At 44.1% G+C, this 27000-nt stretch overlaps 1 protein-coding gene across 4 annotated transcripts in view; it reads right to left on the bottom strand.

Moving 5' to 3' along the window:
- Window positions 1–526: 526 nt before the first annotated feature.
- Window positions 527–27000, bottom strand: part of LOC110524620 (pre-B-cell leukemia transcription factor 1) — a 109901-nt gene continuing 83427 nt past the window's right edge. Inside the window, exons 3-10 of one of the 4 annotated variants that reach the window (XM_021604449.3) lie at window positions 24861–25108; window positions 23826–23888; window positions 20552–20742; window positions 10320–10455; window positions 9144–9303; window positions 7462–7574; window positions 6905–6994; window positions 527–4206 (exon numbers count right to left, since the gene is read on the bottom strand). In XM_021604449.3, the coding sequence (XP_021460124.3) occupies window positions 4114–4206; window positions 6905–6994; window positions 7462–7574; window positions 9144–9303; window positions 10320–10455; window positions 20552–20742; window positions 23826–23888; window positions 24861–25108 (1094 nt within the window). In that variant the 3' untranslated portion in view covers window positions 527–4113. The remainder of the gene's footprint in view (window positions 4207–6904; window positions 6995–7461; window positions 7575–9143; window positions 9304–10319; window positions 10456–20551; window positions 20743–23825; window positions 23889–24860; window positions 25109–27000) is intronic. The other 3 variants (XM_021604451.3, XM_021604450.3, XM_021604452.3) reach the window with 3 other exon arrangements.

Here is a 27000-nt window from a genome sequence, read left to right as displayed (position 1 = left end):
AGGAGAGAAGGGAGCGGGGGAAGGGAGCGAGTGTCTGTCTGCTGGCCGTAAGCACACCGATTTTTAGAAAACTCACTTAGAAAACTGAGAAAATGTCCCCATCGCATGCTCTCTAGCTCACCCCAGCTCTGACTCTATGTCAATAGTGAGAAAATGCCTGATGCTTTACCATGTTTTTTAAGTATGATGTGCGATGCTATCCAGAGGTGAAGGACTGACAAGTCTGAGACGTGTAAACTTGTGTCCGACAGTAATTGATGACCCTGACCCTGTTACTGAAGTCTGGAGGAGATACTACACAAAAACATAATAAAAAGACAGTTAACTTTTTTCTTGGCATGTCTTACATGTCTAAAATCAACAATCCTTGATTTGTTTCTCGGTCCACTGCCGCCCCACTACTTGGTTTTGCTATAAAGCTGAGGGATGGGGCTGGATAAATTAATTAAGGATTGTGCCTTTAATGTATGGACATCTTCATAGTATCTGTGTGACAAGGAAAATCAATGAGGACAATACAAAAGTATGCAGCAAAAGAAACAATTTATTTGGAATATGCATTACTAGTACAAAGAAAGAGACCATAAAAACTACACCTTGTTAGCTATTTTTTTCTCCACAGAAAAACGGGTTTAAATAGGAATTAAAAAGACAATAGTTTTGCGGTTTCCATTTTTATACCTTCTTTACATTTGTAGAGATCAAAGTTCAAACCTGTCAAGTAAAAGGCTCCACGATTTCACTCTGAAATCTTTATAAAAAAATAAGTAACATTCAAAAACACTGCAGTACGGTATTTTATTAAAGAACAAAATACATGCAACAAAGAAAACGTTTTATGTTGACAAATTTTACAGTTTCTTACTTCTTTTTATAGTAATTTTTTCCTTTTATATTCAAAAACTTAAAGCATCATTACATGACGCTTTCAATAATACGGTGATATTGGACAGGCAATGTGAAAAGTAGAGTAACGTTTTTTTTTAGGGGCACTGCATCACAAAAGCTATTGTTCTGCTTGGCCACGTGGCTAAAATGATCAACAACAAAAAACAAACATCTGGATGGAAAGGCCAGGGAACACCACTCCAACATAGTCCACTCATAGGGTACACATGTTGTCTGTCAACTGAAAAAATATTCTGCTTCACTCATAGTACACATCCACGTCTTCAAAAATGATATCAAATATAAAATGTACTGTTTCTGAAAGAAGGACTATGGTGGATTCAGCTGTGTGGTATTGTAGTTACATTGTATAATGTATATCTGTTACCATGGTATACGGATTTGGTTGGACACTAACCTTTCACATCACCCTTAATTAACAGACAGTAAACATTTTAGAAGCAAGCTTGTTTGTCAATGCTTTAGATTGAAAGTACAAAATGAACTGTGTGTGGATTATATCTGTAATGTGAGAGGAACTCTTTCCTACTATCTGTCTGTGTCTGTCAAACATGACTTTTTCATTTAATTTAACCTTTATTTAACTAGGCAAGTCAGTAAAGAACAAATTCTTATTTACAATGACGGCCTACTGTAGCTGCTTTGTTTTAAAATGGATACTGTCCACATCTACTTATACTCTATAGAGCAATCTTTAGCAAATTCACATTATGCTAGCAAGAAAATTAAATGTAACGTACTGTAAATCCTGTAACCACACAAAATAAAAGCAAAACGATAAAGAAAAAAATGATGATGCAAGTTATTCACAACATGAGGACATAAAAATATATCCCAACATCTTCTGTATCTGTCTGTGTGCTATCAGGGTTAGTCTTTTCCATGTCATATCTATAAACAAACACTAGTGTATTTTTGGTTTTGTAGTACAGAGAGAGTACCTGAACATTTCTATGAGATGAATACTTCAGATAATACACCATTATACAAAACAAAGAAAGCTAAATTGGTTAAGCTGAATCCAATCTATAGAGCTGAAGCTGCTGCAGTTATTTTTTGGTATCAAGGGAATGGTAGGGTGGATATGTTGAATTGCACAAGAAGGCAATGTGTAATTGTGTGTAAGCAAAAACTGTAGCTACAACAAAATGAATAAATCTAATATCACATTTTGGATTTTTTTGCGTAATTTAGACTCAAGTCAAATGCTAGGAGAAAGCTGTAATATAAGAGTGAGTAGAGACCAACCTTGATAACCAAAATGTAAAAACAGAATGATATGACGGATGTTCAAACTCAGTGACAATAATTAATGGACAGAAATAAACGATTGAAAAACAAATGGGGGGAAAATGAAACAAATTAGCACCAATAACATGAAATTATGAGGGAAAAGAGTAACTTTGAAAAAGATTTCAGAATTGTGTTTAGTTGTGTATTCCATGACTACCACCTGGTTACACAACATCAGAATGAACATTTACATTAAAATGCCTTTTTTGCACTTACACCTTACACAAGTGGTTTTGGTTACCAGCAGTATTTGGCTATTTTGACAACACTGATGTACAGTGATAATGTATGTATGTATGTATGTATGTATGTATGTATGTATGTATGTATGTATGTGTGTGTGTGTGTGTGTGTGTGTGTGTGTGTGTGTGTGTGTGTGTGTGTGTGTGTGTGTGTGTGTGTGTGTGTGTGTGTGTGTGTGTGTGTGTGTGTGTGTGTGTGTGTGTGTGTATGTATGTATGTATGTATGTATGTGTGTATGTACACACACCGTATGTTCAAAATATGAAAATGATACAAGCATATTATGAATGTGTGTTCTCTGTACTGTGTTCTTCTCTTTGACAAATACATATGTTACCCTTCATAGGGTAATCACTGGAAGTGACTGTGCTTAAAGACATTATATTGGCTTATTTTAATTGATGCTAATGTACTCACTGATTAAGTGTTCCGGATACATTTTTTTAACTGATACTCAGTCCACACTACAAACAATATGTCAAGTGCAGGAAATGCATTAGAATTCCAGTAGATAGAATCACCATGAAGTTAGAATCACCATGAAGCTAGAATCACCATGAAGCTATAAGCTTCTTGCTCTGTTTGTAGTGTGGACTGAGTATCAGTTTAAAAAATGTATCTGGAATCACCATGAAGCTGGAATCACCATGAAGCTGGAATCACCATGAAGCTAGAATCACCATGAAGCTAGAATCACCATGATCCATTTCTTTATAACCTTCCAAACCACCCCTTCCATTAATTCTGGAGTATACCGTTACTCTTTTGTGTTTTGCTTATGCATTGTTGACCACTCATTCAGTATGAACAGAACACACGCCATTGTTGCACTAAAAATGTGTCATGTTTTATTGACCATTGTAGAAGCTGAAACAGAATGCCTAAAATGAGGAGGAGCATTTGAATCTCAAGGTTCTCCTTTCAAATCATCCCATTGTTAGCTACTAACAAGAAATGTTATTAAGCTACGGTATGTGATGTGAATAGTCAGATGGATATGTATTTTTCCACAAGCACAATGTCATATTATAAAAATTCCCCTCCTGTGTTGAACTTTGGCACTATGGACAAAACAAATGTTGGGAATTAAGTAATTATATAGGGTAAAACTAGTCACAAAGGCAAAACTGTCCTCAAAACAAGCCTTGAGACAGGACAAGGGAGATTGGGAGCTACTGTCAATGTCAGTTATTACAAAGAAAAAAAAACGATGCTTTTTTAGAAGTTGTTGTTTTGTTGTTATTTTCAATAGAGGTAGTGAGAAAAGCATTTCAATCTACAAGATACGGGCAATACTGTGTATACGTGTTGTAACTATTTGCCTACTGTGTTATGAGTCAGATCACACAGAGGCAACATGGATATCTGGTGAAGAAAACTGTACAGACAGACAGTGAATGAGGTCGTAGATAAATGGGAGAACAGAGCCCTACTCAGGCTACTGACTGACTGTGTCATAGTTGGTTGTAGAGACGGGACATAAGACACGAAGAACTGTCTGTGGTGGTGATGATGGCGTTTCATCCTGTAGTCCCCACCTGTAGAGAGAGGTCTCTTGCTCTGTGACCAGTCTAGTGATACCTCCCGTTCTGAAGGGGAGCTGACTGGGGGCTGGCTGATCGAGGGTGGAGGTCGGGGGTGTCTGGATGGTGGTGGAGGGTGGAGGGATCAGTTGGACGTGTCAGAGTGAACACTTCCAGGTCCTTCTGTGGGTGATGTCACTGATGAGGGGGTGGTTGCATCCTGCCAGCCTCCGTTTGCCTGAGAGAGACAAAAGAGACAGAAGGAGAGAGGAAAGATGAATACAGGCAAAGGACACAGGCATATACCCATAACATAGGTTTTCTCTGGCTACGGGTTAAGCAAGCAATGTGTCAAGAAGCACTGCGGCTTGGCAGGATCGTGTTTCGGAGGACGCATGGCTCTCGACCTTTGCCTCTCCCGAGTCCGTAGCAGAGTTTCAGCAATGGGACAAGTTCAAAGATATAAAAAATATAAAAAAGGTTTTCTATGCTTTTTTTCTCTCTTTTCTATCAGAGTACATATTCATTATGCAGTTCAATATGAGTATTATACCATCTCATCTGCAGCATTGAATGCTGTATCTGTGAAGTCCTGAGGGCACATGTAGTAACTACGGTATGAGCTTTAGTCCTAATGCTAGAACAACTCCTAAACTACTCAACCTATAATCCCCTACAGCCTCAAGCCAAATCTGCATTGGATGAACATCTAATTCACTCAAATTACAGTAAACTAGACCTCATATTTCAGAACGAAATTGTCATAACAATTGTACTTGTTTGAAGCAACTGAAAATTCTGTAAATCACAAATATCACTATCAGATCACATACAGTGTGCTAAAATGATTATTATGAAAACATTTTGTTATGATTGCAATCTTGTATCACTGGGATTGTTAGTAAACGCCTGCCACATTTAATGACACATAATAACAGTGACAACATCTGAAAAGGACCTTAAAACAAAAGTCACAAAACAGTCCTAAGAGGAATCAATGGTAGAAAATGATGACATTGGGAGATTTAATGAAAACACAATGAAATACTTGTAGGCCATTTCCAGTCCTGGAGATGAGCTGCAAAAGAGCATTTGGGATATGAATAGCAAATTTCATGCCATCAGAAAAAATGGAAATGGTCCTCAACAGCCTTTAATTTCAAAGCCCGTTATTTCAGGCAGAAGAAAGTATGTAATAATAAATGGAGCAAAATAAAAGTCTTAAAATGTCTGACTTTGGTGACACTGTCTATTTCCTAACTGCAATTACTGCTCTAGTCTACCACAAATCACATTATGCATCTGCTCAGTCATTATCAACACAGAGAGGGGAGGCTTTTCATCGTAAAACAGATAGATAGGACATATTCCCGACCTCTCTTTCTCGTGTCTTTCTCTCTCTCTCTTCTCTGTCTGTAAAGCTGGACGAGCACAAAGGTCATTCACTGTTTCTAAGCTGACAGCTTTCCTGCGCTTTGCTTTGTGAATGGGTTTGATACTGAGGTAAATCTGTCATTTTTAACACAAATACTATTGAAGTATATTGCTGCAGAGAGACAAAGGAAATAAACTACATAGTAATCAAACCCACTCCAGAATACTAAAATCCTAAAAATAAAAATTTTATGTGCTATTTTATTATCATCCAGATAAGATGATATCCTTCTCTTACCATCCAGATAAGATGATAGATATCCTTCTCTTATCATACAGATAAGATAATATTATTCTATTGTTATGCAGTAAGAGGCTCTTTTAAGGCTATGCACCTGTGTGGAAAATAACATATTGTAACATTTTAGGACACAGTGGAGCAAGCAGGCGTCCAAGGATAACGATATACATGAGGTCAGAGTGCTGTCTGAGAACAGCGCTTTAAAACTTTAGTGCTGCTCTCTCAGGGTTATCACAGCCTGTTCTGTGGGGGGGAGACGAGCGGAGAGCGAGCCAGGGAGGGATTTGAATACACTACATACATGTTTTTTTTCACAGGAGACATTTCATCTCATTATCATACGGCCATTGAGGCACGACGAGTGAGGCTTAGGGACGGGAGAGGAAGCCAGCAGCCGAGCTGCGCGGCTGTGTGTGACTGTGACCGTCCTCTCTCGTCCTCGTCGTAGCTTTCACCACAGCACGCCGCCGCAGCTTGCTGTCAGGGCCATTAGAGTGGTGGGAGCATGATCTGAGCAATTCGCTTGGATTGCTGTCCTAAGTCCACACTCCGCTCTCTTGTGTCTGTCTTATCGATTTCCCCTTTTACGACACGGCTTGTCGCTGTGAATTTCCCTGCTGTTTGCAGCCGCCAGCTAACCTCCCCCTTCTTCCCCTCCTCTTCCCCCACCCTCAACCAAAACACACACACACACACACACACACACACACACACACACACACACACACACACACACTCTCCTTCCCAATCTCCTAAAAAATACAAATGAAATATAACATGATGGAAATATGCCCCCATGTTACGCCCCCAGTGCTTTGTCTAGGGGTTAGCAGTTTGTTTATTTTTATTTTTAATGTGACTACTCTGGGGTTGTTCTGATAGGATTTTAACCGGGCCTCTGGACCTGCAGTGATAATCAGGGTCAGGTGGTCGGAGGGAGCGTTGGGGAGGAGGGGCGACCCGAGCCGCGAGTCGCAGGAGGTGTCACCTGCTTGTGCCGTCCCTGCACGGCTACATGGCCGTGAGTGGCTGCAGGTGCTGCGAGAGAGCTGATTGAACGTGACAGGCTCAGGCGGTTGTGCCGTGTGTGTGTGGCCAGCCCAACGCCGTTCTGCCGGCCAGCGCGTTGCTCGTGGCATGACCGATACAGAAGCAATCAACTAGGTGACTGTGGTGGAGCTGAGACAAATCCTACTAAGTGTCATTCTGAGCCCTATGGCTTTGAAATAATTGGTAGGGAAGAGAGTTGTTTTCTACTGACATTGATGCTCTGTTGACTGTACATCTGGCTGGCTGTGAGGCCCTCACTGTATCCGCCTGTCTGACTGATAACATGGCGAAGGGTATCCACCTGAAACACAACACAGGAACACAGACAAAGCAAGGTCAGAGCAGACAAGACAAACAGAAAGACCAGAAGGAAAGTAGTATTATAATACAGTCCAGGCAGACAAAACGCACATGAACTACATCCAGCCATTGACAAGAAAAAGCAAGATAACCCAAACATGTTATTATGTATTTAGAAGACTGTAGAAAGGATGAACTTGTGGCATATAAAAAGAGCTGCAGAGAGTATTACATTATTTTCATCACTACACTCACTGTAAGCATGTTTTAGTAACAATGGTCGATAACAATACCTTTAAAACCCTATGTATTGGTGGTATTAGGAGCCCAAAGTGATCCAGACACTAGAGCAGTACTGAGATTCCTGTGGTGCGATTAAGATAGATTACAAGGCCTGTTCTTCGGTAAGTGGGTCTGGGTCTGTTTCTATAGTAGTGTCTTCTGTACTGCTTAGTTATAGGGCCCTACCTGTGACTGCACGTTGGCTCCAACCTGAGCACCTTGGTACGAGTCCCCATTGAGAGACTGCACGCTCATGAACAAGTCGCCAGAGTTTGACATGTTAAAAGAGCCAGCAGAACCTGGAAGAGGAGAGAGGGAGGGAGCACTGGAATCACAGAGCAGAGTGAAATAGGAGCAAGCAGAGCAGGATTCAGCCACTTCGCCCCGTCCAGGGTTAGACCCGGAGAAGCACCATGCAAAGAGTTAATAGAGCTAAAGCTGGAGTTAGAATATAGAGCTAGAGTTAAAATATAGAGCTAGAGTTAAAATATAGAGCTAAAGTTAGAATATAGAGCTAGAGTTAGAATATAGAGCTAGAGTTAAAATATAGAGCTAGAGTTAAAATATAGAGCTAAAGTTAGAATATAGAGCTAGAGTTAGAATATAGAGCTAGAGTTAGAATATAGAGCTAGAGTTAGAATATAGAACTAAAGTTAGAATATAGAGCTAGAGTTAGAATATAGAGCTAGAGTTAAAATATAGAGCTAAAGTTAGAATATAGAGCTAAAGTTAGAATATAGAGCTAGAGTTAGAATATAGAGCTAGAGTTAGAATATAGAACTAAAGTTAGAATATAGTGCTAGTGTTAGAATATAGAGCTAGAGTTAGAATATAGAACTAAAGTTAGAATATAGAGTTAGGGCTAGGGCCAAAGTGAGCAGACAGATTAGAGAGTGGCAGCATAAAGCTGAGGGAAAGGTGAGTCAAGCACCGACATCAGGGGTGAGTCAAATGTGAGTCAAGCACCGACATCAGGGGCGAGTCAAAGGTGAGTCAAGCACCGACATCAGGGGTGAGTCAAATGTGAGTCAAGCACCGACATCAGGGGCAAGTCAAAGGTGAGTCAAGCACCGACATCAGGGGCGAGTCAAAGATGAGTCAAGCACCGACATCAGGGGCGAGTCAAAGGTGAGTCAAGCACCGACATCAGGGGCGAGTCAAAGGTGAGTCAAGCACCGACATCAGGGGCGAGTCAAAGGTGAGTCAAGCACCGACATCAGGGGCGAGTCAAAGGTGAGTCAAGCACCGACATCAGGGGCGAGTCAAAGGTGAGTCAAGCACCGACATCAGGGGCGAGTCAAAGGTGAGTCAAGCACCGACATCAGGGGCGAGTCAAAGGTGAGTCAAGCACCGACATCAGGGGCGAGTCAAAGGTGAGTCAAGCACCGACATCAGGGGCAAGTCAAAGGTGAGTCAAGCACCGACATCAGGGGCAAGTCAAAGGTGAGTCAAGCACCGACATCAGGGGCGGTTGTTGTTGTTGTGCCCATTTGTCAATATGAAAGTAGAATGATAGTATGTTTCTACAGTCAAAATGATTAGTGTCATGATATGTTATGTGTTTCTGTACAAATGTTATTCATGGTCAACAAGAATAATTAATTAATTAAATTTGTAAATGAAAATGGTACAACAAAAATGTAATGTTCTGACAGTGTAAAAGAATAAGTATTGAGATAAAATAGGAGAAAGGTTGTGTTAATTGAAAAGAAAAACAACAGGGGCAGAAAGCATTGATATGGGGCCCAGGTATCCTCCTCTTGGACAAAGCCTTTTTAATCCCTGTCTGATATAGAGAGTTTATTCAGAGCCTTCCAAATATTCTAGCCTATCTGTAAAAAGGGTAACCCATTGGTATTGTTCTTTACCTGCAGAATTTGGGGTGGAGGGCGAATTAGCCTGGCTTCCATGTGAGGATACGTTGGTCGCGTTGACTGCAGTTTTGGCAGCATACATATTAGCTTCTTCCTGGAACTTTCCAATGTTTTTCTTGTATCTGATTCTTTTGTTTCCAAACCAGTTGGAAACCTGTACAAACAATGTGCAATTGTAAATTATTTTGTTACACAAATCATTTCCCACATTTCTTTCTAATGAGCAAATAGTGAGTGTGAAATAAGAATCAGAATGAGTTCCGCATGCGTGGCCTTCCACTGTCTGGCATATCATATATATGACAGTGAACCAAGACTTTTCCTGCATCCCAAATGAGCCCTGGTCAAAGGTAGTGCAGTATAAAGGGAAAAGGGTGCCATTTGGGACAGCCTTTGAGGTAGTAGTGAGTGCTCCCGCTGGCTACATAGACCAGTGCTGTGAATCCACATTAGTGGCAGAAGGGAATGATTGCCAATAACAGTCTAATTATGTCAGTATGACTGCAGCTATAATCAGAGCTCATGCTAGCACCAATCAGTCAACACCCGCTAGCTAACACCCATTACAGCTAATGGACTCCCCGATGAAGCTACCGGGATAAGCCAGCTAGCGCTAATGATAAACAACATTAAAATGAAAAAAATAATCAATCCTGTTGCAAAGTTTGAAACGAACGCAGACAGAAGGTAGGTTATTTTATTACAGAGCCAGGAACACAGAGGTTGTGTCCCAAATGGACCCCTATTCTCTATGGGCATTGGTCAAAAAGGGTTCTGGTCAAAAGCAGTGCATTATAGGGAATAGGGTGCAATTTGGGGCACAGACAAAAGCTCAACTAATCATTCAGACCCTGAAGCACGTTGTTTTCATCAAACGATGCCCAGATGCATCCTCAAAATAATTTTGCATAAACTTAATGAAACCGTTTGAGGAGATTACCCATTTCCGAATGATGGATGAAAAACACAGAACATTACTGCTGTTTACCTTGGTATTGTTAGTGCAATCTTAATAATATGATCAATCATCATATTACACTATCAATGTAGTCCCTGCGATGTATCCTTTGAATTAATAAAACAATAATAAATAACCCACTACTATCTCTAGTCCTGTTCTAGGTGTAGTGTGGTGTTCCTGCAGACAGGTGGTGCTGTACTGTACTGCACCTGTGAAACTGTGATGGAGCACTTCTTGGCCAGCTCTTCCTTGGCCTCCTCACTAGGGTAGGGGTTAGACAGGTGGGAGTAGAAGTACTCATTCAGGATCTCTGTCGCCTGTTTGTTGAAGTTCCGTCTTTTCCGTCTGCAAGGAGAATGATAGAGATTGGTTAGTTAGGACCAGAAGAAACACCATGCACAATACATACCGTTCACAGGGTCAATCTAATGGTGGCAAACATTAAATACGTGCACCCCATACAGTAACAATACAACTGCCACCCAATGCAATACAATACATTCAATACAGCTGCCTAAGCTGGTATGAAAGATGTTCCCAGAGGTTCACAAATAGAAATGAACACTGCCTGCAAATTCCGATAAATCCACTATAATTGAGAATTTCAATAAGCTTTTCTCTACGGCTGGCCATGCTTTCCACCAGGCTACCCCTACCCCGGTCAACTGCCCGGCACCCTACACAGCAACCCGCCTAATCCCCCACCATTTCACTCAAATCCTGATAGCTGATGTTCTGAAAGAGCTGCAAAATCTGGACCCCTACAAATCATTCGGGCTAGACAATCTGGACCCTCTCTTTCTAAAATGATCTGCCAAAATTGTTGCAACCCCTCTTCAACGGGGGTGATACTCTAGACCCAAACCTATATCTATCCTACCCTGTCTTTCTAAGGTCTTCGAAAGCCAAGTTAACAAACAGATTACCGACCATTTCAAATCCCACCGTACCTTCTCCGCTATGCAATCTGGTTTCAGGGCTGATCATGGTGCACCTCAGCCACGCTCAAGGTCCTAAACAACATCATAACCGCCATCGATAAGAGACATTACTGTGCAGCCGTATTCATCGACTTTGCCAAGGCTTTCGACTCTGTCAATCACATTATTATTGGCAGACTCGACAACCTTGGTTTCTCAAATGATTGCCTCGCCTGGTTTACCAACTACTTCTCTGATAGAGTTCAGTGTGTCAAATCGGAGGGCCTGTTGTCCGGACCTCTGGCAGTCTCCATGGGTGTGCCACAGGGTTCAATTCTCGGGCCGACTCTCTTTTCTGTTAACATCAATGATGTTGCTCTTGCTGCTGGTGATTCTCTGATCCACCTCTACACAGATGACACCATTCTGTATACTTCTGGCCCCTCTTTGGACACTGTGTTAACTAACCTCCAGACGAGCTTCAATGCCATACAACTCTCCTTCCGTGGCCTCCAACTGCTCTTAAATTAAAGTAAAACTAAATGTATGCTTTTCAATCGATCACTGCCCGCACCTGCCCGCCCGTCCAGCATCACTACTCTGGACGGCTCTGACTTAAAATACGTGGACAACGACAAATACCTGGGTGTCTGGTTAGACTGTAAACTCTCCTTACAGACTCACATTAAGCATCTCCAATCCAAAATTAAATCTAGAATCGGCTTCCTATTTCGCAACAAAGCATCCTTCACTCATGCTGCCAAACATACCCTCGTAAATTTGACCATCCTACCGATCCTCGACTTCGGCGACGTCATCTATTAAATAGCCTCCAACACTCTACTCAACAAACTGGATGCAGTCTATCACAGTGCCATCCGTTTTGTCACCAAAGCCCCATACACTACCCACCATTGCGACCTGTATGCTCTCGTTGATTGGCCCTCGCTTCATACTCGTCGTCAAACCCACTGGCTCCAGGTCATCTACAAGTCTCTGCTAGGTAAAGACCCGCCTTATCTCAGCTCACTGGTCACCATAGTAGCACGCGCTCCAGCAGGTACAGTGCCTTGCGAAAGTATTCGGCCCCCTTGAACTTTGCGACCTTTTGCCACATTTCAGGCTTCAAACATAAAGATATAAAACTGTATTTTTTTGTGAAGAATCAACAACAAGTGGGACACAATCATGAAGTGGAACGACATTTATTGGATATTTCAAACTTTTTTAACAAATCCAAAACTGAAAAATTGGGCGTGCTAAATTATTCAGCCCCCTTAAGTTAATACTTTGTAGCGCCCCCTTTTGCTGCGATTACAGCTGTAAGTCGCTTGGGGTATGTCTCTATCAGTTTTGCACATCGAGAGACTGAAATTTTTTCCCATTCCTCCTTGCAAAACAGCTCGAGCTCAGTGAGGTTGGATGGAGAGCATTTGTGAACAGCAGTTTTCAGTTCTTTCCACAGATTCTCGATTGGATTCAGGTCTGGACTTTGACTTGGCCATTCTAACACCTGGATTGGTTTATTTTTGAACCATTCCATTGTAGATTTTGCTTTATGTTTTGGATCATTGTCTTGCTGGAAGACAAATCTCCGTCCCAGTCTCAGGTCTTTTGCAGACTCCATCAGGTTTTCTTCCAGAATGGTCCTGTATTTGGCTCCATCCATCTTCCCATCAATTTTAACAGGGTGGATGGTGTGTTCAGGGTGATGAGCTGTGTTGCTTTTACGCCTAACATAACGTTTTGCATTGTTGCCAAAAAGTGTCATGTATTGTCATGTTGTGTCTTTCTGTCCTTTCCTTTCACCCTGTCTCCCTCTGCTGGTCGTATTAGGTTACCTTTTCTCCCCCGCTTTCCCCCAGCTGTTCCTTGTCTCCTCCTGACTACCTCGTCACCCCGTTTCCCACCTGTTCCCTTTTTCCCTATGATTAGTCCCCTATATCTCTCTCTGTTTTTGTTCCTGTCCTTGTCGGATTCTTGTTTGTTGTGTTTCATGCCTGAGCCAGACTATCGTCATGTTTGCTGTAACCTTGTCCTGTCCTGTCGGAATCTGCCGGTCTATCTGAGCCTACCTATGTTTGGTTATTAAAGAAGCTCTGTTTAAGTTAGTTCGCTTTTGGGTCCTCATTCACTCACCGTAACAGAAGAATCCGACCAAGAATGGACCCAGCGACTTCGGATCCTCTCCACTCAGCCGTCGAGATCCAGGGAGCGATGCTAGGCAGACACGAGCAGGAATTGTCTGCTGCTCGACATGCCGTTGAGACCCTGGCCACCCAAGTCTCCAACCTCACAGAACAGGTTCACCATCTCCGCCTCGATCCACCGGCCACTTCCAGGGCTTTCGAATCTCCGGAGCCCAGAATCAATAACTCGCCGTGTTACTCTGGGGAGCCCACTGAATGCCGCTCGTTCCTCACCCAGTGTGATATTGTGTTTTCTCTCCAGCCCAACACTTACGCCAGGAGCACTGCTCGTGTCGCCTACGTCATATCTCTCCTTACTGGACGGGCTCGTGAGTGGGGCACGGCAATCTGGGAGGCAAGGGCTGAGTGTACTAACCAGTATCAGGACTTTAAGGAGGAGATGATACGGGTTTTTGATCGATCTGTTTTTGGGGAGGAGGCTTCCAGGGCCCTGTCTTCCCTATGTCAAGGCAATCGATCCATAACAGACTACTCTATTGAGTTTCGCACTCTTGCTGCCTCCAGTGGCTGGAACGAGCCGGCTTTGCTCGCTCGTCTTCTGGAGGGTCTCCGCGCAGAGGTAAAGGATGAGATTCTCTCCCGGGAGGTTCCTTCCAGCGTGGATTCCTTGATTGAACTCGCTATTCGCATTGAGCGACGGGTTGATCTTCGTCACCGAGCTCGTGGAAAGGAGCTCGCGTTCTCCGTTGCCCCCCTCTCCGCATCACTACCATCTTCCTCTGCCGGCTCGGGAGCTGAGCCTATGCAGCTGGGAGGTATCCGCATCTCGACTAAGGAGAGGGAACGGAGAATCACCAACCGCCTCTGTCTCTATTGCGGTTCTGCTGGTCATTTTGTCACTTCATGTCCAGTAAAAGGCCAGAGCTCATCAGTAAGCGGAGGGCTACTGGTGAGCGCTACTACTCCTGTCTCTCCTTCAAGATCCTGCACTACCTTGTCGGTCCATCTACGCTGGACCGGTTCGTCAGCTTCCTGCAGTGCCTTAATAGACTCTGGGGCGGAGGGCTGTTTTATGGACGAGACCTGGGCTCGGGAACATGACATTCCTCTCAGACAGTTAAGGGAGTCCACGGCCTTGTTCGCCCTGGATGGTAGTCCTCTCCCCAGGATTCAGCGTGAGACGCTACCTTTAACCCTCACTGTTTCTGGTAATCATAGCGAAACCATTTCTTTTTTGATTTTTCGTTCACCTTTTACACCTGTTGTTTTGGGCCATCCCTGGCTAGTTTGTCATAATCCTTCCATTAATTGGTCTAGTAATTCTATCCTCTCCTGGAACGTCTCTTGTCATGTGAAATGTTTAATGTCTGCTATCCCTCCTGTTTCCTCTGTCTCTTCTTCACAGGAGGAGCCTGGTGATTTGACAGGGGTGCCGGAGGAATATCACGATCTGCGCACGGTGTTCAGTCGGTCCAGGGCCACCTCTCTTCCTCCACACCGGTCGTATGATTGTAGTATTGATCTCCTTCCGGGAACCACTCCCCCCCGGGGTAGACTATACTCTCTGTCGGCTCCCGAACGTAAGGCTCTCGAGGATTATTTGTCTGTAGCTCTTGATGCCGGTACCATAGTCCCCTCCTCCTCTCCCGCCGGAGCGGGGTTTTTTTTTGTCAAGAAGAAGGACGGGTCTCTGCGCCCCTGCATAGATTATCGAGGGCTGAATGACATAACAGTTAAGAATCGTTATCCGCTTCCTCTTATGTCTTCAGCCTTCGAGATCCTGCAGGGAGCCAGGTTTTTCACTAAGTTGGACCTTCGTAACGCTTACCATCTCGTGCGCATCAGGGAGGGGGACGAGTGGAAGACGGCGTTTAACACTCCGTTAGGGCACTTTGAATACTGGGTTCTTCCTTTCGGCCTCGCTAACGCTCCAGCTGTCTTTCAGGCATTAGTCAATGATGTCCTGAGAGACATGCTGAACATCTTTGTTTTCGTTTACCTTGACGATATCCTGATTTTTTCACCGTCACTCCAGATTCATCTTCAGCACGTTCGACGTGTCCTCCAGCGCCTTTTAGAGAATTGTCTTTTTGTGAAGGCTGAGAAGTGCACTTTTCATGCCTCCTCCGTCACATTTCTCGGTTCTGTTATTTCCGCTGAAGGCATTAAGATGGATCCCGCTAAGGTCCAAGCTGTCATTGATTGGCCCGCCCCTAAGTCACGCGTCGAGCTGCAGCGCTTTCTCGGCTTCGCGAACTTCTATCGTCGTTTCATCCGTAATTTCGGTCAGGTGGCAGCTCCTCTCACAGCCCTTACTTCTGTCAAGACGTGCTTTAAGTGGTCCGTTTCCGCCCAGGGAGCTTTTGATCTCCTCAAGAATCGTTTTACATCCGCTCCTATCCTTGTTACACCTGACGTCTCTAGACAGTTCGTTGTCGAGGTTGACGCGTCAGAGGTGGGCGTGGGAGCCATTCTTTCTCAGCGCTCCCTCTCTGACGACAAGGTCCACCCATGCGCGTATTTTTCTCATCGCCTGTCCCCGTCGGAACGTAACTATGATGTGGGAAACCGCGAACTGCTCGCCATCCGGTTAGCCCTAGGCGAATGGCGACAGTGGTTGGAGGGGGCGACCGTTCCTTTTGTCGTTTGGACTGACCATAGGAACCTTGAGTACATCCGTTCTGCCAAACGACTTAATGCGCGTCAGGCGCGTTGGGCGCTGTTTTTCGCTCGTTTCGAGTTCGTGATTTCTTATCGTCCGGGCTCTAAGAACACCAAGCCTGATGCTTTATCTCGTCTCTTCAGTTCTTCAGTAGCCTCCACTGACCCCGAGGGGATTCTCCCTGAGGGGCGTGTTGTCGGGTTGACTGTCTGGGGAATTGAGAGGCAGGTAAAGCAAGCGCTCACTCACACTCCGTCGCCGCGCGCTTGTCCTAGGAACCTTCTTTTCGTTCCCGTTCCTACTCGTCTGGCCGTTCTTCAGTGGGCTCACTCTGCCAAGTTAGCCGGCCACCCTGGCGTTCGGGGTACGCTTGCTTCCATTCGCCAGCGTTTTTGGTGGCCCACCCGGGAGCATGACACGCGTCGTTTCGTGGCTGCTTGTTCGGTCTGCGCGCAGACTAAGTCCGGTAACTCCCCTCCTGCCGGCCGTCTCAGGCCGCTTCCCATTCCCTCTCGACCGTGGTCTCACATCGCCTTAGATTTTGTCACCGGACTGCCTTCGTCAGCGGGGAAGACTGTTATTCTTACGGTTGTCGATAGGTTCTCTAAGGCGGCTCATTTCATTCCCCTTGCTAAGCTTCCTTCTGCTAAAGAGACGGCACAAATCATCATCGAGAATGTTTTCAGAATTCATGGCCTTCCGTCAGACGTCGTTTCGGACAGAGGTCCGCAATTCACGTCTCAATTTTGGAGGGAGTTTTGCCGTTTGATTGGGGCTTCCGTCAGTCTCTCTTCCGGCTTTCACCCCCAGTCTAACGGTCAAGCAGAACGGGCCAATCAGACTATTGGTCGCATCTTACGCAGTCTTTCTTTTCGCAACCCTGGGTCTTGGTCAGAACAGCTCCCCTGGGCAGAATACGCCCACAACTCGCTTCCTTCGTCTGCGACCGGGCTATCTCCTTTTCAGAGTAGCCTCGGGTACCAGCCTCCGCTGTTCTCATCTCAGTTCGCCGAGTCCAGCGTCCCCTCCGCTCAGGCTTTTGTCCAACGATGCGAGCGCACCTGGAAGAGGGTCAGGTCTGCACTTTGCCGTTATAGGACGCAGACTGTGAGGGCTGCTAATAAGCGTAGAACTAAGAGTCCTAGATATTGTCGCGGTCAGAGAGTTTGGCTCTCCACTCAGAACCTTCCCCTTAAGACGGCTTCTCGCAAGTTGACCCCGCGGTTCATTGGTCCGTTCCGTATTTCTCGGGTCATTAATCCTGTCGCAGTTCGACTTCTTCTTCCGCGATACCTTCGTCGCGTCCACCCGGTCTTCCATGTCTCTTGTATTAAGCCCGTTCTTCGCGCCCCCGCTCGTCTTCCCCCCCCCCCCCCCATCCTTGTCGAGGGCGCACCCATCTACAGGGTCCGCAGGATTTTGGACATGCGTCCTCGGGGCCGTGGTCACCAGTACCTCGTTGATTGGGAGGGGTACGGTCCCGAGGAGAGGAGTTGGGTTCCCTCTCGGGACGTGCTGGACCGTGCGCTGATCGAGGATTTCCTCCGTTGCCGCCAGGTTTCCTCCTCGAGTGCGCCAGGAGGCGCTCGGTGAGTGGGGGGGTACTGTCATGTATTGTCATGTTGTGTCTTTCTGTCCTTTCCTTTCACCCTGTCTCCCTCTGCTGGTCGTATTAGGTTACCTTTTCTCCCCCGCTTTCCCCCAGCTGTTCCTTGTCTCCTCCTGACTACCTCGTCACCCCGTTTCCCACCTGTTCCCTTTTTCCCTCTGATTAGTCCCCTATATCTCTCTCTGTTTTTGTTCCTGTCCTTGTCGGATTCTTGTTTGTTGTGTTTCATGCCTGAGCCAGACTATCGTCATGTTTGCTGTAACCTTGTCCTGTCCTGTCGGAATCTGCCGGTCTATCTGAGCCTACCTATGTTTGGTTATTAAAGAAGCTCTGTTTAAGTTAGTTCGCTTTTGGGTCCTCATTCACTCACCGTAACAAAAAGTTCAATTTTGGTTTCATCTGACCAGAGCACCTTCTTCCACATGTTTGGTGTGTCTCCCAGGTGGCTTGTGGCAAACTTTAAACTACACTTTTTATGGATATCTTTAAGAAATGGCTTTCTTCTTGCCACTCTTCCATAAAGGCCAGATTTGTGCAATATACGACTGATTGTTGTCCTATGGACAGAGTCTCCCACCTCAGCTGTAGATCTCTGCAGTTCATCCAGAGTGATCATGGACCTCTTGGCTGCATCTCTGATCAGTCTTCTCCTTGTATGAGTTGAAAGTTTAGAGGGACGGCCAGGTCTTGGTAGATTTGCAGTGGTCTGATACTCCTTCCATTTCAATATTATCGCTTGCACAGTGCTCCTTGGGATGTTTAAAGCTTGGGAAATCTTTTTGTATCCAAATCCGGCTTTAAACTCCTTCACAACAGTATCTCGGACCTGCCTGGTGTGTTCCTTGTTCTTCATGATGCTCTCGACGCTTTTAACGGACCTCTGAGACTATCACAGTGCAGGTGCATTTATACAGAGACTTGATTACACACAGGCGGATTGTATTTATCATCATTAGTCATTTAGGTCAACATTGGATCATTCAGAGATCCTCACTGAACTTCTGGAGAGAGTTTGCTGCACTGAAAGTAAAGGGGCTGAATAATTTTGCACGCCCAATTTTTCCGTTTTTGATTTGTTAAAAAAGTTTGAAATATCCAATAAATGTCGTTCCACTTCATGATTGTGTCCCACTTGTTGTTGATTCTTCACAAAAAAATACAGTTTTATATCTTTATGTTTGAAGCCTGAAATGTGGCAAAAGGTCGCAAAGTTCAAGGGGGCCGAATACTTTCGCAAGGCACTGTATATCTCACTGGTCACCCCCAAAGCCAATTCCTCCTTTGGTTGTCTTTGATTCCAGTTCTTTGCTGCCCATGACTGGAACGAACTGCAAAAATCTCTGAAGCTGGAGACTCTTACCTCCCTCACTAGCTTTAAGCACCAGCTGTCAGAGCAGCTCACAGATCACTGCACCTGTACATAGCCCATCTGTAAACAGCCCATCTATCTACCTACCTCATCCCCATACTGTATTTATTTATTTATTTTGCTCCTTTGCACCCCAGTATCTCTACTTGCACATTCATCTTCTGCCGATCTACCATTCCAGTGTTTAATTGCTATATTGTAATTACTTCGCTACCATGGCCTATTTATTTCCTTAACTTACCTAATTTGCACTCACTGTATATAGACTTTTTGTTTTCTTTTGTTCTACTCTATTATTGACTGTATGTTTTGTTTATTCCATGTGTAACTCTGTGTTGTTGTATGTGTTGAATTGCTACGCTTTATCTTGGCCAGGTCGCAGTTGTAAATGAGAACTTGTTCTCAACTAGCCTACCTGGTTAAATAAAGGTGAAATTAAAAAATTAAAAAATCCTGACAAACAACACAACACTTCCTTATTTAAAGATAGACAATGTTCTGTAAACATGACCTGTTCAGCTCACTGACTCCATCTCTTTCTCCATCTCCACCCTCTATTAGGTTATGTCTGCATGTGCCACATCTCATGAGAGTTTTACATAAGCTGGGAAGGGAACCTTGTAAAATGTCTGACTCCGTGCATCGAATCAACTGACTGGTTAGAGAGATTTGTGCTGAAATCTCCACCCTGCACTCCAAAAGCCTGCATGAGAATATGTAAATGTGCACAGCATGGTGTTAGGGCAGGCTGCAGATTAATCAGTAGAGCTGAGACTGGTAGAGCAGTGCCCCCCCCCCCCCCCTCTCTCTCTCTCTTGTTGACTCTCTCTCTCTGTCTCTCTCTCTCGCTCTCTCTCACCCTCTCACTTAAAGCCCTTCCCTTGCCTCCCTCCCTGCACCAGCACCACAGCCACAATCATTTACAAAATAATAGTTGAGGATTTTTGTGAGAAGAGCAAAAGCCTAATTTAAATGTTATGCCTCTGACTCCGACTCTGAGTTAGATATATCCTTGGAGAAATGTATGCAAATCCATAACATGCATCAAAAGAAAAAAAGGGAAACATTTAGCATTATGGAGCCTTAAGAGAGGAGAGGATTGTCAGTGTCCAAGCAGCAACCTCGTATGTGCTGGTCCAAATGGCTCCCAGAGATGTACTGTCGGTAGGCTCAAAGGCTTGGAAGATTTTGGAAAATCAGCTGTGATGTTGTATAGAGTGGTGGTAAGCTGTAGAATAACCTGCTGTGGACATTACTTGATTTCTGTATGCTACTATAAAAATAAAAAAAGTTAATATTGCAGTTACAGGTAGGGACATGTCTAGCTACGCAAGTGTCACGATCATGTGGAGAGACAGACCAAGTGAAACTTAAAACAAACCAAGAAACAAACAACGACCGTGCAGTACTGCGGTGCAACATGCACTCTCTCAAAAACAATATCCCACAAAGCAGGTGGGAACAGGGAAACCTTAAGTATGATCCCCAATTAGAGACAATGAACATCAGCTGCCTCTAATTGGGAACCATACCAAGAGTACCAACATAGAAATATATAACCTCGAACACCCCCTAGTCAGGCCCTGACCTACTACTCCATAGAGATCCAAGGGCTCTCTATGGTCAGGGCGTGACAGCAAGTCAACAAAACATTGCAGTGGTACAGTGACTTTGTATGTGGTCATTTGTACAGCTGTAAGCACACACACACACACTCGCAGAGACACACACCTGGCATCGAGGAAGCGTGAGCGCAGGATCATGACGGCTTCGCAGGTGCTCTGTTTGAGCTGCATCTGGATGGAGCTGAACTTGCGGTGGATGATCCCCACCATGCGCTCGATCTCCTTGGGAGAGATGGGCCGCGTGCGACTCTGCTCCCTCAGCAGGTTCATCACATGGGTTGTGAACTCGTTACAAGCCTGCAGAGGGGGGGAAGAGACAAACAGAGAGAAAAGGTAAACAGATAAATGGTCATTTAGTCAATTAGCAGACACTGTTATCCAGCGTGACTTCAGTTTATTCTATCTAGACAGTCAAAATAAATGTTGTTGGTGAGAGTGCCCATAGCAGCCTCACCATGGTGGAGAAATACTGCATGGCTATTGTAAGACCTTGCCATATATTTTACTGTTAGACTAAAGCCAGCATGCAGAGTGAAATTATACATGGTATTCTAAATGAATCAATGTCTTGCACATAGACAGAAAATAAAAATGAGATGGAAATCAAGCAGTGTTTAATGCATGCTGTTCTGAGGAAGGCTTCCACGTTGGGAATATAAGTGGTGACATTTTTCATATTAAACAGAAGTGGCGATGGCAACTGTAAGTGTAGTCTTTTTAAAAAAGGAGACGTTGGGAACTGACAGCTGCTAGTCCCTGCTGACGAGCAGCACACCTTCTCTTCTCATCGCAGCCGAGAGGCTTGAGAGATGAACATGCCATGATGTTATACTCATCCTCCTGTGTGGCACCAGGCGTGAACCTGACATGATATTACAGTATACCTCTGTCTCTCTCCCTCTTTCGGTCCCTGTATTTTTCTCTTTCTCTCTAACTCTCTCTCCCTCTTTCCTTGTCTCTCTCATTCTCCTGCTTTTAATCGCTCTCTTTTAATCGCTCTCTCCTTTCTCTCTGTCCCTGTCACTGTGCAATATGTCTGTCATTTTACACATCTCAACGGTCTTTATTGACAAGAAAGCAATAGTTATAAACACAGCAGGGATGTGAATGAAGAGAGGCAATAAACACAAAAATGACTGTGCAATGAATGTAAATGACAGTGAATAGGTGGTTATGATATGAGAGGTAAGGTGCAGAGTGGTCATGGTGTCATAAAGTGATGCATGGGGATGACAGTGAAGCCATCTGGCACAGCCCCAGATAGATTAGAGACATACAGTGCCTTCAGAAAGTATCCACACCCCCTTTTTCTCCACATTCTGTTGTGTTACAAAGTGGGATTCAAATTGATTTAATAGTAATTTTTTGTCAATGATCGACACATAATACTGTGGAAGAAAAATGATAACATTTGTCAAATAAAACAATATGTCGATTAGATAAGTATTCAACCCCTGAGTCAATACATGTTAGAATCACCCTTGGCAGTGATGACAGCTGTGAGTTTTGGGGGGTAAGTCTCTAAGAGCTTTCCACACCTGGATTGTACAATATTTGCACATTATTATTTTTTCAATTCTTCAAGCTCTGTCAAGTTGGTTGTTGATTCTTGCTAGATAACCATTTGCAGGTCTTGCCATATATTTTCAAGTAGATTTAAGTAAAAACTGTAATTCACTGTCTTCTTGGTAAGCAACTCCAGTGTAGATTTGGCCTTGTGTTTTAGGTTATTGTCCTGCTGAAAGGTGAATTCATCTTCCAGTGTCTGGTGGAAAGCAGACTGAACCACATTTCCTCTAGGATTTTCCCTGTGCTTAGTGCCATTCTGTTTCTTTTTATCCTGAAAACTCCCCAGTCCTCAACTATTACAAGCATACCCATAATATGATGCAGCCACCATTACTGTATGCTGGTACTCAGTAATGTGTTGTATTGGATTTGCCCCAAACATTACATGTATTCAGGACAAAAAGTACATTTCTTTGAGACATTTTTTTGCAGTTTTACTTTAGTGCCTTGTTGCAAACAGGATGCATGTTTTGGAATATTTGTAATCTGTACAGGCTTCCTTATTTTCACTCTTTCAATTAGGTTAGTATTGTGGAGTAACTACAATTTTGTTGATCCATCCTCAGTTTTTTCCTATCACAGCCATTAAACTCTGTAACTGTTTTAAAGTCACCATTGGTCTCATGGTGAAATCCCTGAGCAGTTTCCTTCCTCTCCGGCAACTGAGTTGTGTATTGATACACCATCCAGTGTAATTAATAACTTCACCATGCTCAAAGGGATATTCAATGACTGCTTTTTTTACCCATCTACCAATAGGTGCCCTTCTTTGAGAAGCAATGGAAAACCTCCCTGGTATTTGTAGTTGAGTCTGTGTTTGAAATTCACTGCTCGATTGAAGGACTGTACAGATAATTGTATGTGTGGAGTAGAGAGATGTGGTAGTCATTCAAAAATCACGTTAAACACTATTACTGCGCACATGAGTCGATGCAACTTATTATGTGAAATTGTACTCCTTAACTTACTTAGGCTTGCCATAATAAAGGGGTTGAATACTTATTGACTCAAGACATTTCAGCCTTTCATTTTTTTGTAAAAATTTCAAAAAACATAAATCCACTTTGACATTATGGGGTATTGTGTGTAGGCCAGGCTGTAGGCCAGGCTGTAACACAACAAAATGTTGAAAAAGTCAAGGGGTGTGAATACTTTCACGATAACAACGTTGGTTGACACACACGCAGACCTAGCACAGAAACGTATATCCTAGTTCATGTGTACAGTATGTGGGCCTTATCTGAAACCAAATGCATGCAAACATGGTTGAGGTAGTACAATGTTCTGCTTGGGATTCTGTCCCCTGACGGCCTGTCGCATTGCATAAATTACAAATAAACTTATTGGGGGGGAAAATGGAAAATAAATAAATAAATAAATAAAACCCTGGTAAAGCTGTTAGCAAAGCTACTAATAAATTGTGGTAATAAATCCTGAGTGAGTTATAGTATTTTTTTCTCCCTAAGCAACACTACTGCTTTACAAGACTGGGTTGCCATCCAGTTCTAATCCTGACCCTGACAGTGGGAGTCTGTTCGCTATCGCTGAGATTGCAAGGGGAGGAAAGTGTGGTATAAAGTTCTGGTTTTGAAAGCTCTGGGTTGTAAATAAAATCACAGGAGCCAAGTTCACATTGGATTCTGAATAGATTCAGTTACTACTAATCCAGCTTTATGAATAAAATTAGTCTATTTGGTAAGCAACCTAACCAAAGTAAAGAATAATCATGTTAAATTAATGATATTATGACTATAAAATATAGTATATCTCTTTAGTGTATGGGAGGGCAGTGGTCTGCAGTGGAGGAGTACCTTGTTTCCGTTGCCATGACTCCCTGTGTAACTCTCCCCCCTCCATCCGCCATGGGATACCATCTTAAATACAGTATATTACATATATATTACATATGGTATATTATTATATAGTACATTGTCAGCATGTGATGGTGGCATAGTCACAGGACTGTTTCCCACACTACTCCCGACTGCTACAGCCCTGCCTATTGTATGTGGCTCCAGGGTGAAGTTTCCCCTAGGTACAGATCTAGGATCCGCTTCCCTTCCCCCAATTCTAACCTTAACGAATAGTGGGGAAAATGTCAAATTGACCCAAGATCAGCGTCTAGAGGGAACTTCACCCTACTCCACTGTATGTATGTTTCAGGATGGCAACCCTGTCTATAGACTAGACTAACATCACAACACTCTGGCTTTGCTTTTTTATATGAATGAAAATGTAAGCAGTGTCTAGGGCTATATGGAAAATACATCTGCATTTCATCAAACAGGGCATGCATTCATTCCAGCCCGTCAGGGCCTTCATGTTTGACTGTGTGCATGTTGGTTTGGAAAGTAGAAATAACACTATGCAGTAAAATCCACTCTGATTTATTGGCATGGTACATAATGACATGGAGGAGAAGAGAAGGAAACTGCACATTACATAGGGATTCAATGGGGATGAGAGAAAATCTGTCAAATATATCTTTAGATGGATGCCATAAATGTAGAAAGTCTCCTAATTTGTTATGTAAATATCAGAAATGAAGTTGCTTTTCTATTGTTTCTGACTAGTGAGGTGTCATCAACATGAATGGACACGAGTCAGTGGGTTACAACCCTGTGTTGCAGTGGGGTTAGCAGGGCTTGGATGGGTTTAAAAGGATCATTAGCCTGAAGTAGTAATGTGGATGGCAGGTAGTCATAGGTTAATAAATAATCACTGTGATGGGAATGATGATGGAGAAGCTGGTGTGTTCGGGTTACAGGGTTAGAGTATGTGATTATGGTAAAAGGCACCAAAGACAGTAGTTCTCTGAGGGGTGAGTGTATCCTGTCCACTCTCACCTGCTCGTATTTCTCCAGTTCTGTGTGGTAGATCTGTCTGATCTGAGAGAGCTTGGCTCTGTAGTCCGAGTGTTCCGCTGAGTTATCCGCTCCTGCCCCGCCTCCTGAGGCTGCAGCTGCAGCCGCAGCCGCTGCAGAACCACCCCCCTTCTCCGGTCCAGACACGCCCTCCGCCAGCAACATGTTGTCCAATCGCATGAGCTGGGCATCTGGAGGCTCCTCCTCCTGGGCGCCACGGATACTCAGCACTACAAACGACAGGAAGGGGTCAGAGGTTAGAGGTCAGTCATGCAGGTCACCAATCACAGCAGCGTAACACCGTAACAAGCTGTCGGCTGTAGGCAGCGCTCCATGCCCTGTCTGATTCCACACCTGTCACACACACACACCATGCCTAACACGCCTAACACACCTAACACATCCTCCTCCTCTGGCCTGAAGAGCAACGGTACAGCAGAATTCTTTTCTTTTCACCACAGTAACACCTGGTGGTGCATCCATGTGGACTGTAAAAGCCAGCAGTATGTGTGGCAACGAGTAAAGAGCAGGCTCAGACTGAGACTACTGAAGTACAGTGTGTAGTGTAGCTTGCAGTAGAGGTACGTAGTGTAGCTGAAGTGTAGCTGGCAGTAGGACCTCGCTGTCTGGACGCTGTTCATCCAGTTGATAAATCACCTGCCTCTTTATGGCTCATCTCTCTGCCAGAACAAAGGCTACATAGCTAAAGACTCTGGCAAGACTGCACATAATAAAACTCAATTTATATCATTTCATTAACTTAAAATGCAACTTCAATAATAAATACCAGAGCAGAGGCCAACACTGTTTGATATTCAATAAAGTATGTAATAAAACTATTTGTGATATTGGAGGAATAAATAAACCAATACTATAATTGGGGGTTATCCTCTGAGAATGAACGAGGCATCTTCTCTGAGGACTCAGATAGCATCCCAAATGGCACCCCATTCACTTTATAGTGCACTACTTTTGGTTAGGACCCATAAGGTTCTAGGGCACCGGAGGCTGCTGAGGGGAAGACGGCTCATACTAATGGTGAATGGAATGGTATCAAACACATGGAAACCACATGTTTGATGTGTTTGATAACATTTAATGTATTCTGTTCCAGCCATCACTACGAGACCGTCCCTCCAATTAAGGTACCACCAGCCGCCTGTGGAATAGGGTGCCATGTGGGACACACACTCTGTGTCGGTGACATCATTGGTATCGTAGACACCACGTGTCAGTATTGGGACACAACGAACTGTGGGTAATCGTGGTTTTGTACTTGATTTCAAGTTCAGTCTGTAAATGTATCGTTGCAAACACACACTAATTGATGCTCTTACAGTGGTGGTAGGTTACTATTCTTACAATACCGTAACAGTGATGTTGTGTAAGGATCTGGGCAACAGCTGAAGCCTGTCATTGAGCGATAGTGGACAGTGTGAGGTCAGAAACAGAGCACTGGACTTGGCAGTGTGTGTGAAGTAGCAGAGCCAAGGTATATTCATGCTGTTCCCTTTCCTTCCTCTAGAGGTCTCCCTTGCTGTTCTTTAGGGTAGACATGACCAACCTTCCATGTTCACAAATGACACAGATGCTACGTCCTCCTACTATTCCAGAGCCATGAGTCTATCCATTCCAATTACAAACACCTAGTCTCACTGTCCATGAATTCAAATGGTTAACAGGGAAGACAAGTGCATCAAAAGCAGCAAACACAATGCCATTACTTCCAAGGCTACAGCCACTTATTCAGTGTGTGTATATGACTTACTGACTTTAAGGCCAATGTGTGTCGATTGCCCTTTAAAATGTAACACTCCTTACATGTCTCATTGTCTCTGAATGAAAGGGGACAGGCAGGGAACACTTCATTAATCCAGAGACAATGGGAGTAGCCTGGTGCATTAACTCCAGACTAGACCGCTGCCCAGCCCTGGGATGGGCTGGCTAGCTGACTGGCTGGCAGGGCTGTGTGGGGTGTCAGCGGGATGAGAAAGAGGCCGGCTGTACAGCCAGAGGGAGGGTACCCCCACCGCTGTCCCCTACACCCCCCCCCCCCCCTCCACCCACTCCCTTTAACTAGACTGGAAATGCAAATGCTGTGATAGTTGATGAGTGGGAGAGA

This window comes from Oncorhynchus mykiss, chromosome 5, assembly GCF_057628025.1.
Source record: "Oncorhynchus mykiss isolate SJ-2025 chromosome 5, ASM5762802v1, whole genome shotgun sequence".
Taxonomy (NCBI): domain Eukaryota; kingdom Metazoa; phylum Chordata; class Actinopteri; order Salmoniformes; family Salmonidae; genus Oncorhynchus; species Oncorhynchus mykiss.
This window is presented reverse-complemented; position numbering and strand designations above follow the sequence as displayed.